The sequence below is a fragment of the Salvelinus fontinalis genome, chromosome 23, assembly GCF_029448725.1.
Source record: "Salvelinus fontinalis isolate EN_2023a chromosome 23, ASM2944872v1, whole genome shotgun sequence".
Taxonomy (NCBI): domain Eukaryota; kingdom Metazoa; phylum Chordata; class Actinopteri; order Salmoniformes; family Salmonidae; genus Salvelinus; species Salvelinus fontinalis.
Window position 1 is genome coordinate 47,964,528 of NC_074687.1, and position 11,651 is coordinate 47,976,178.

Consider the following 11,651-nt stretch of genomic DNA (forward strand, 5'->3'; position numbering starts at 1 on the left):
CTGCAATAAGACATTTTTATAGTTGAACAAATTAGATTTTGCAAGCAGTAAGCCTTTAGAATTAAATATAGAGCTTATAGTTACATAATTTTATTTTCTATATATATTTCTTACCTTTATTTAACTAGGTAAGTCAGTTAGGATCAAATTCTTATTTAAAATGATGGCCTGCGGGGACGGGCACTGGGATTAAAAATAAAAATATAGAACAAAACACACCACGACAAGAGAGACACCACAAAACTGCATAAAGAGAGACCTAAGACAACAACATAGTATGGCAGCAACACATGACAACACAGCATGGTAGCAACACAACATGACAACAACATGGTAGCAGCACAACATGGTAGCAGAAATTATAGTTTCAACCATGTTTTGAGGCTATATAGTGTTTGTTTACATTTTTTGCTTGCAAATATTGTAGTAAACAAGCTTATATTTTGGCTTCTGATGGGGTACGACAGTTGAACTAAGTTCATGAGGCATTTATAAGTCAAATTCTTCAAGAATCAACATACAGTGGTTCTAACTTTAAGGCTTCTAGTTTTAAATCCCAAAACATGTCATTACAACTCTACGCATCACTGTTGGGAAAAGCCAATTTGCTTACCCTAAGCCAGGGTTTCCCAAACTCGGTCTTCGAGACCCCAAGGGTTGCAAATTAAGGTTTTTGCCCTAGCACAACTCAGCTGATTCAAATGATCAACTAATCGTCAAGCTTTGAATCAGCTGTGTCAAATGATCAACTAATCGTCAAGCTTTGAATCAGCTGTGTCATGTTAGGGCAAAACAACAACATGTGCATGGTTGCAAAGGCGAGGGACGCAAACGCCCCATGTGTGTGCGTGAATGTGCGTGCAGGCTTGCACAAATGTGTCTATGTGTGTAGCTAGATGTTCGTGAAAGAGAACTCATATCAGACCACAAAACTTTACTTTGAAAGAAAAAAGTAGGAACATGTGAAAATGTCAATGATTAATGTCAAGATATAAGGCCATGAGTTTGAAACCACATCCTCTCATGGGTACACATACTGTACACATGTCACAGCACGTTGGCCAGATCACTTTTTCCTAACAGAGGCTTTTAGTTCCAACTTCCCTATGAACAAAACACCTAATGACTTTAGGGGGGGGGGCGGAGCAATTATTGTTTGGTTATCTATCAGTTGTACCTACGTTGACGTTCATTACTTATACAATTATTATCAACAAAAGAGCAATATGTTTATAATTATAAAAGAGATGGCTACCACAAGTAGTAAGTTACAAAACTACGTCTGAGACTTTAGTTCCATCTTCATATTCTTTACAGCATATTCTTTAAAAACAGACCAAAATAAAAACATCAAAAGTGTAGATATATGTGACAGCTTGATTTTTGTGGGCGTCAGCAGGTGCTAGTTTCACCTAACCAAAAAACAGAGACAGTAGGGGAGAGAGAGCGCGAGCGAGTGAGAGAGATAGCGGGAGAGAGAGACAGAGAGAGAGAGAGAGAGGGATAAAGAAAGAGCAGAGAGATCCACAAACTCAAGAGCATAAACAGTAACACAGGTTATTTTGATGTCACTATGGTTACGAAAGCCCGCCCGCCACTCAATCTTAGTTCTCTATTTGCCACTATGTGTCACTCTGCTCTAAAAGCCCGGGGGCAACGTGGTCTTTGCTGAACTCTGAGAGGACAATTATAGTCTCATGCCAAGGAGGAACTATCCTGCTTACCTCTCACACTTTGGAAGAATACAGAAATACACTTGATTTAGGTAAGTCCACGTTTGTGGTTTGGTGTAATCAATTGTTGATTTTGTGTGCATTCTCATTTATTCAACTTGATATTGACTTCAACTTGACAGCTAGAATAGGGAAAACATTGGGAGGCGAAATTCAAAATCAAACAATTGCTGCAAAACAAAAGTTGCCGTATTGAGAACTGTAAACTATGGCGAACAACGTGTTCTTCTCAGGTTCAATGTGCAGTCAACGAATCATTAGGTTCACATTATCAAACGACTTACACAGCTCATACCAAAATAACTCTGTTGAATGATTGAGACCTGGCTGTTAAACCAGGCCAATTTATAACTTAATAATATAGACTTAGACAACACTATTCAAAGTCAACAACAGCCAATCAGCAGGTGGCTAACTTATACTGAAACTATATGATGGCATGTTTCACAATATAGCTCAACTATCTAGAGGTTAAGATGTTGGGGCCCATAATGCTTAAATGACTCATTCTAACGCCTTACTCTAATGCTGTGGCCACCACACAATTATATATAGAACAACAAATTATAGGACCTCTACAGGGGCCACACACTGTTTTTAACATGTTCTTACTCTAGACAAAAAGCTGTAGCATTTGCACAAAGGAAAAAAGGAAAAGTCTATTTAAAAAAAGACGAAAGACTTTTGACCTTGTGTGAAAGTTGTAACCGTAGTTCACAATGAAATACCCAGAGCCCTTGGCTTTGGCTTTGGTTTTGTGTTAATGGGTCAGGAAACATATTTATTTTCCAGCCGGAGTCTGCTCTGTTAGATAGGAGTCTCATGTCTGGGCTGTGACTAGGGTCACGCATTTTGACTTTCCTAAACACGGATGTGGTTGGGCTGGGTGCCTAGGGATGTAGACTTCCTAGTGTATGAGTGACCTATAGGGATGTCGACTTCCTAGCGCGCAAGTGTCTTTCAACACCAATATTTTGTCCTGTGACGTGACCACCGCAGCTGTGTGCTGTGAAAACCCCTTGTATTGTTTTTAGACTTCCATCATGTTGACTCTGGCTGTACCCAAGTCAACTGCATGTGCTTTGTATAGATATTAATGGTAGATGGGTCAAATAAATACGCTAGCCTGCAATGGGAGTGAATGCATATGTCAAATTTCTTCAAAGTAAGGTGTTACAAAACAAACCTTGAAATGGGTCATTTAGCATGTTAAAAATATTGAACACATGGAAATGGATGAATGCATTTAGTGAAACAAAACTGGTCAAAATGTGCATCTACACTGGAGTCTTCCCACTGTGCATATGTTACCGCTAGGTGGCAATAGAGTAGATATTTTCATGTGATTACTTGTTATATTTCACACAATACTGACAATACTGATTCCTATGCCATATGAGCAGACGCAATGACCTGATATATTTTGGGAAATAAGAATAGGTCAATTGGTTTTAAGTGTTAAGCAGAATATCAAAATACAATTTTTATCCAAATTAAAGTAACACTTCTTAATAACTATCATAATATGCATTAATACATGATTTATAAACTACTAACACATATATTTGTAAACATTTATAAAATATGTATATACAATCCTTCCGTTCTTTGAGCAACATTTACAATAATGTATAAAGCATTACATAAACATTTATTAAAGTCACTTCGATGTAAAGTCCCCTGTTTACGAGACCTGCACAGTTCTGGTACCGGTTCCGACCGACAGGAATATAAATCTCTTATAAATCAATCTGTAAACACGTAGATCAAAATGGCTTGCATTGAGCGGTAGCCTTGATTCTCACGGACATAGGAGTATGTCACTTTTGCCTGTGTGAAGCAGGATGTGAAATCTGACACCACTTGAAGCTGGCATGTCCCTCCTACCATTTCATTCGCTCTTCCGGCTGTCTATTCCTAGCTGAACCCTACTTCACAGCCGTAAGAGAGTTGCTGTAGCATATTCAGAGATCAATTTATAAGCAGTAATTTAAAATAATTCATAGATTTTAAACAAAAATCACTTTCTGTTTGTCATAGACGGACAACATTAATGTGAGATTAAAGATGAGTTCTTAACGAGTTCTAGAAGCCAAGTTGGAGCTCTGTGAGACGTCCACAGCGATGGGGGCAGACATTTTGATTAAGAGAGACCACTAAGTATTTTACAGTAATAAGTAAAGTGGAATCTTATAGTTAGTCGTTTGATAAATTAATTATTCCATATTTAGAAAAAATATATGTTGTTTCAAGCCTTATTCATACATCATTTAAAGTACCTAATATTTTCATTATATTTGTACTGTTTATTTGAGTTTGTGTCCTCAACAGTGAATATACCTGAGCAATTTATTTAAAAAATTACCAGAAAGGTGAGATTTAAAACTTTCTCTGAGTATGCAGGATTACTAGTTATTGTTTATGGCCCTCTCATGATACATAATTACTTTTGGGGATTACGTAGATTACATTTAGTTACATTTAAGAGGTTTTAAAAGCTTATTAAATAAAGTTACTATAAAGTGTTACCGATATGACTTATGTATAGAGCAGCTATCTCCTTCAGACCTTTGAGGTCAGTATCCAAACACATTGAGAAAGAATAGTTTTACTTCCTTACTGAAACCAGAATTTCCCATTATAGATACCCATCTGATCCGTTCATGCAAAATCATATTCAGAGTAACAAGTTCCATAGCTTTGACTTCGAATCACGCTCTAAATAGGGGACGGAACACAATAAGTGTCAAGCAGTAGGATGCAATATCCACATTACTACAAGCCAAATCCTTCTCACTAGCTAGGTTTCCAACCAATTGGCGACACATTTTCATGCAAATATTCAAAAATCTGTATTAAGAAAATATGCAAATGTTCCCACCAGTGGTGTTTCCACCAAACAGACATGGAAACCATGTGTTTGATGTTGTTGATACCTTTCCACCAATTCCGCTCCAGCCATTACCATTTGCCCATCCTCCCCAATTAAGGTGCCACCAAACTCCTGTGCTATGCACTTTCACCACCCTGTGAAGTTCATCGTAACTTATTTCATCTGTAGCCTAATTAACTGTGTGTTCCTCGGTAGTCGGAGGAACACACACCATATCATCGTGTGACTCCAAGTTAACTTCGAAATGATGGTTATTATATCAATAATTGCATTATTTCTCCCATAATTAATTTTGCTGACACAAAAAGATCCCACCATGTCAAACAAACAAATGATGTGTCTGCATTTATAAAATTGTACCGAAACAAACGTCCTGTTTTCATCACAGCTTAAAAGACTGTGGATGGAAACATGCTATAGACATGAATTTATACAGGATGTAGTTATGTGTACCTATACATCTATATCCATCAGAGGAGGCTTGTGGGAGGAGCTATAAAAGGACAGGCTCATTGTAATGGCTGGAATGAAATAAATTGAATGGTATCGACCACATCAATCATATGGAAACCACATGTTAAACTATGCTCCATTCATTTCGTTCCAGCCATTACAATGAGCCTGTCCTTTTATAGCTCCTCCCACAAGCCTCCTCTGATATTCATTCAGTCAATAGTCATGTGTAAATCTAAATGCAAACAATGTTTCTTCTTTTTACGGCTATAGCTAGCTTCACAATAGCCACTAGCCCAATGATGGAGGTGATGAGGACCTCCACCCATGCAAACCCCACCCCTACCCCCACCCTCAATGACTCAAACACCTGCACGACTCTGTATGACCACCTGGAGTACGCCCGAGTCCTCATGCCCCTCTTCTACAGCATCGTCTTCTCCGTGGGGTTGCTGGGCAACGCCCTGGCGCTGCATGTCATCCGGCCCAACCTAAAGAAGATGAACTCCACCACGCTCTACTCCGCCAACCTGGTCATCTCCGACATCCTGTTCACGCTGTCACTACCGTTACGGATAATCTACTACGCCCTGGGCTTCCACTGGCCCCTGGGGGAGACCCTGTGTAAGATCACAGGGCTGATCTTCTACATCAACACATATGCCGGGGTAAACTTCATGACCTGCCTCAGTGTGGACCGATTCATTGCTGTGGTCTTGCCGCTCCGGTTCGCACGCTTCCGGAAGGTCTCCAATGTCCGGTTCATCTGCGTTGGGGTGTGGTTGCTGGTCTTAATGCAAACTTTGCCCCTCCTCTCAATGCCCATGACTCATGTGGAGTCTGATGGCTTCATCACTTGTATGGAGTATCCCAACTTCGAACAGGTGCCCAACATCGCCTACATGCTGATCGGCGCCGTGTTCCTAGGCTATGGAGTCCCCGTGGTGACTATCCTATTGTGCTACTCCATACTGTGCTGTAAACTCCGCCTCTCGGCCAAGACCAATCACCTGACAGACAAGTCGGGGCGCAGCCGCAAAGCCGTTGGGGTGATCTGCTGCGTCTCCCTGGTGTTCGTGGTGTGTTTCAGCCCCTACCACATCAACCTCCTCCAATACATGATCCGAAAGCTGATCTACACACCAGACTGTGCTGAACTCACAGCCTTCCAGATCTCCTTACACTTCACTGTTTGTCTGATGAACCTCAACTCCTGCCTGGATCCTTTCATCTACTTCTTTGCCTGTAAGGGTTACAAGAGGAAGGTGCTGAAGATCCTGAAGAGGCAGGTGAGCGTATCCTTCTCCAGCGCAGTACGGACATCGCCCGAGGGGTCATCCAGAGACATCGTAGATGGTAAGAAGATCCACCTCAACAGCACTAGGTACGAACAGTGTGTCCAACAGAATGGCCAAAGGTGAGTGACGACCAACCAACAGACCGGTGAGTCAAAGACCAACCAACAGATCGAAGAGCCATCAACCAGCAAACAGACCAGCCAACAGACCGGTGAGCCCACGACCAGCCAACAAACCTTTGAGCCAACGACCAGCCGACAGACTGGTTAGTCAATGACCAGCAAACAGACTGGTGTGCAAACAACCAGCAAACAATTTGAATAACATACTATATGTGATGAATTTGAAAAACATATGATATGTTATGAATTCTAGCTAGGTGTCTAATGTTAGCTAGGTGGCTAACGTTAGCTACTGTAGGCTAAGGGTTAAGGTTTGGAGTTAGGTTAAAGGGTTAAGGTTAGGGGTTAAGGTGAGGGTTAAGTTTAGGTGTTAGGTTAAAGGGTTAAGGTTAGGGGAAGGGTTAGCTATCATGCTAAGTAGTTGCAAAGTGGCTAAAAAGTGGTAAGTAGTTGAAAAGTTGCTAATTAGCTAAAATGCTTATCTGTTGTCCATGATGCGATTTGAACTCGCAACCTTTGGATTGTTAGACATTCACGTCAGAAAATTGCTAGAGGATGTCTGAGGAGATAGACTGAACTATAACTGTATAACTGATTAACAGTTAAAAGAGGTATCTCACGCCCTCTGGAAATAGAGCCACCAAGGTAACAAGCTGTTTCTGCCTTTTGCCAATACAGTAGTGCTGAGCGATTCACCGTAAAAAAAATCCCCCGTTATTAAACAACTAATTGACCGACATCCGTTCAATTACTTGAACTCCATATAGTTCTGCTTTTTTTTTGTGAGCTCAACGTGCTGTTTCTCTCGAGAGAAATTAAATAATTAACGAGAGAAACGTAGTCAATGGGCGCATTTGAGCGGATCACTTTTGTCAAGTCGATGACCATCGTTGCGCCTACGTGTCGACTGCATATACTTTACAAAACATATGCTCTTGACCAACTTCAGTCTGCAGCCATCACCTGCATTGTGGGAGGATCTATTGTCATTGACCCACACAAACGTGACCAAAGACATGATTGAAATAGGAACAAATGTTGATACGATTCATGTATACAGTTGTCATTCAAATGAATTTGATACTTGAGGCTGTTTCTCACTGATTGCAGTTTATAATTGTTGAAATAAACATGGCTCCAACCCCCAGAACACAAACTCACAAAGAAAAACTTTCATTAACAATGGCAGCACTGCCATGTTGATCTGAGCCTTGCTGTTGGAAAATCACATTAGTGTCTGACTTTGGTTGTCACAGATGCACCTCCTCCGACCACTCCTCAACTTTCGTCTACAGTCGGTTGCTTTCGCTTTACCCCTCAAACACACCTAATAACTATGTGGGATGCCAGGCAAATATTCAACCTAGTTCAGCACAAAACTGTGGTAATTTACTACACTTACCATAATCCATTGCGCCTGTTCTTCCCAGTCCCGGACAGAGGCGGATACACATAGACGATAAGGATAGAGGCAGTTCGTCAGGTAGCTCTACCCAATTGATAGTTGTAGTAGTTGGTAATAAGCAGTCTTGAAAGTATGCCTCATCTACTTTGAACAACTAATACAATTATTTTGTCAGCCAGCTAGTTACTCACCTAGCTAAAAAGGATGACTTGTTCAATGGGATGCACAGAGATAACTTTAGATGGGTGTCTGGCTGACTGTCTGGCTGGCTGCTACTGCCTGAGCAGAGATGATATGATGACTTTATGGAATGAGAAATAATAAAGTCATCAAAAAAAAACGAAGTAATATACACAACTGAAATATTTGATTAAAGTAAAGTTATGGTTAATAATGATGGCAGTAATGGGCTACCAAACTACCATCATGGTAGTTAACAATTTTACGAACAATTTTATTATGTGTTGTTACAGCATTCAACCCACTGTCCGTGTCAGGAAAAAAGGCAGGTGGATGGCATCAAAAATATTTTAATGTCATTATTTATAAATGCATTTAATGTTTTAAAAAAAGTGATTGGTTAAAAAATTATCTCAAAAAACACTTATCGCTCTGCACTACAATACAGTGACACGTTTTTTGCCACATGCAAATACAGTGACAACTTGGTCTAATGCAGAAACACATGAGCATATAAGGACAGTATTAGACAGCATGGACACTGGCTTGAAAATATGTCTCGAAATGGACAGCTGAATATTACTTCATAGTTTCAGAGACTCTGACTAAAGAATAGAAAGCTTTGGAACATCACAATGCTGAGGAATGAAAAATAAGATAATGTTGATTATACTTTTTGTACATACACTTCCTGCATTATTCTTCAAATTACCTTTTGATTATTGATAAATGTAAAATATGTCAACACCATGTACTAAATGTAACTATGTCCCTCAATTCATTTTATCAGAGTCAATGACATCCATTTTTTTTTACCAAGTGGTTCACATTTTTTATTTCCGTTGTTCACAATAAGGGTTCCCCTCTATTTTTGATTCATGTGATGACTGTGTGTTGATAATAAACCCTTTAATTTTGAATAAAAAAGAAATGGAAATAAATAATATCTTATGCTTTTGTGGTGCTCAAGATCGTGTGGTATTCCTCAGATAGATACAATGAATGTCCATCCATATCAGTAATGTTGATCAGACTCCACTGTAGGCCCACACTGCTATCTGAGCCCCAAGTGGGCAGTGTTATATAGAAAGAGAAAGATAATACAGTAGAACATTTACAGTTGAAGTCAGAAGTTTATATACTCTACACCTTAGCAAAATACATTTAAACTCAGTGTTTCACAATTCCTGACATTTAATCCTGGTAAAAATTCCCTGTCTTAGGTCAGTTAGGATCACCACTTTATTTTAAGAATGTGAAATGTCAGAATAATAGTAGAAAGAATGATTTATTTCATCTTTTATTTCTTTCATCACATTCCCAGTGGGTCAAAAGTTTACATACACTAATTTAGTATTTTGGTAGCATTGCCTTTAAATTGTTTAACTTGGGTCAAACGTTTCGGGTAGCCTTCCACAAGCTTCCCACAATAAGTTGGGTGAATTTTGGCCCATTCCTCCTGACAGAGCTGGTGTAACTGAGTCAGGTTTGTAGGCCTCCTTGCTCCTTCAGTTCTGCCCACACATTTTCTATAGGATTGAGGTAAGGGCCTTATGATGGGCACTCCTATACCTTGACTTTGTTGTCCTTAAGCCGTTTTGCCACAACTTTGGAAGTATGCTTGGGGTCATTGTCTTTTTGGAAGACCCATTTGCAACGAAGCTTTAACTTCCAGACTGAGGTCTTGAGATGTTGCTTCAATATATCCACATAATTTTCCTCCTCATGATGCCATCTATTTTGTGAAGTGCACCAGTCCCTCCTGCAGAAAAGCAACCCCACAACATGACGCTGCCACCCCTGTGCTTCACAGTTGCAAACCGTAGTCTGTTTTTTTTTATAGTGGTTTTGGAGCAGTGGCTTCTTCGTTGCTGAGCGGCTTTTCATGTCGATATAGGACTCATTTTACTGTGGATATAGATACTTTTGTACATGTTTCCTCCAGCATATTCACAAGGTCCTTTGCTGTTGTTGTGAGATTGATTTGCACTTTTCTCACCAAAGTACGTTCATCTCTAGGAGACAGAATGTGTCTCCTTCCTGAGCGGTATGACGGCTGTGTGGTCCCATGGTGTGTTTATACTTGAGCACTATTGTTTGTACCGATGAACGTGGTACCTTCAGGCGTTTGGAAATTGCTCCCAAAGACGAACCAGACTTGTGGAGGTCTACAATTTATTTTCTGAGGTCTTGGCTAATTTCTTTTGATTTTCCCATGATGTCAAGCAAAGAGGTACTGAGTTTGAAGGTAGGCCTTGAAATACATCCACAGTTACACCTCCAATTGACTCAAATTATGTCAATTAGCCTATCAGAAGCTTCTAAAGCCATGGCATAATTTTCTGGAATTTATCCAAGCTGTTTAAAGGCACAGTCAACTTAGTGTATGTAAACTTCTGACCCACTGGATTTATGATACAGTGAATTCTAAGTGAAAGAATCTGTCTGTAAACAACTGTTGGAAACATTACTTGTGTCATTGTCACGCCCTGACCGTAGATTGCTTTGCATGTTTCTATTTTTTGCTATGTCAGGGTGTGATGTGGGTGGGCATTCTATGTTTGTATGTCTAGGTTTTGTATTTCTATGTTTTGGCCGGTATGGTTCTTAATCAGGGACAGCTGTCTTTCGTTGTCTCTGATTGAGAACCATACTTAGGTAGCCTGTTTTCCCACTGTTAGTTGTGGGTGGTTATATTCTGTTTAGTGTTGGTTGCACCTTGCAGAACTGTTTCGGCTATTCTTTTTGTTATTTTGTATTCAGTGTTCAGTCAGTTAAGCAAATAAAGATGAACACGTACCCCGCTGCATTTTGGTCTGACGATTCCTCTTCTTCCGATGAATGCGGTGACAGTCATGCACAAAGTAGATGTCCTAACCGACTTGCCAAAACTATAGTTTGTTAACAAGACATTTGTGGAGTGGTTGAAAACAGGTTTTAATGACTCCAACCTAAGTGTATGTCAACTTCCGACTTCAACTGTACTTGTGACGTAGATTGATTGCTTTATAACACGAATGTGTCCTTTATTCACTGGATGCTGGTTTGTAAAGTAGTTTGTATAATAGCAGGGGCACATGCCTAAGAATGTTGAGGGTATGTTTTATTAGTTTGGGACAACCAAACCTAACCCAGCCCACATAGGTCTACATATACCTGTCCACCAAAACATTTACACTAGGTAAATTAGCCTGTATTGTTGTTTTCTCAGTTTTCTTCCGCCACAAATTGAATCTGGATTGAATCGTTTTGAATTTGTATGACTGAATTGAATTCTCTAATACCCATAGCGCTGGACTCCATAGGAGTATGCTTATAGCAGGTGATTGAACAGTTTCTGGTGAACATTTAATCAATCAAGTTTATTTTTTATTTTATATAGCCCTTCGTACATCAGCTAATATCTCAAAGTGCTGTACAGAAACCCAGCCTAAAACCCCAAACAGCAAGCAATGCAGCTGTAGAAGCACGGTGGCTAGGAAAAACTCCCTAGAAAGGAACAGTCTGACTCCAAGCTAAAGAAGCAGTGACGGAAACACAGACATGATGCCAACCACATGATGTCTG

At 39.9% G+C, this 11,651-nt stretch overlaps 1 protein-coding gene across 1 annotated transcript; it reads left to right on the forward strand.

Annotated features, from left to right (window-relative positions):
- Positions 1–1,514: 1,514 nt before the first annotated feature.
- LOC129821421 (G-protein coupled receptor 183-like) lies at positions 1,515–10,891 on the forward strand. Its single transcript, XM_055879058.1, has 2 exons — positions 1,515–1,765; positions 5,353–10,891. Exon 2 carries the CDS (start codon positions 5,379–5,381, stop codon positions 6,498–6,500), a length of 1,122 nt encoding a protein of 373 aa, XP_055735033.1. The 5' UTR covers positions 1,515–1,765; positions 5,353–5,378; the 3' UTR covers positions 6,501–10,891.
- Positions 10,892–11,651: the final 760 nt, after the last annotated feature.

Excerpts from the sequence above, each read along its gene's own strand:
- LOC129821421 (XM_055879058.1), top strand. The coding sequence starts at position 5,379 with ATGATGGAGGTGATGAGGACCTCCACCCATGCAAACCCCACCCCTACC.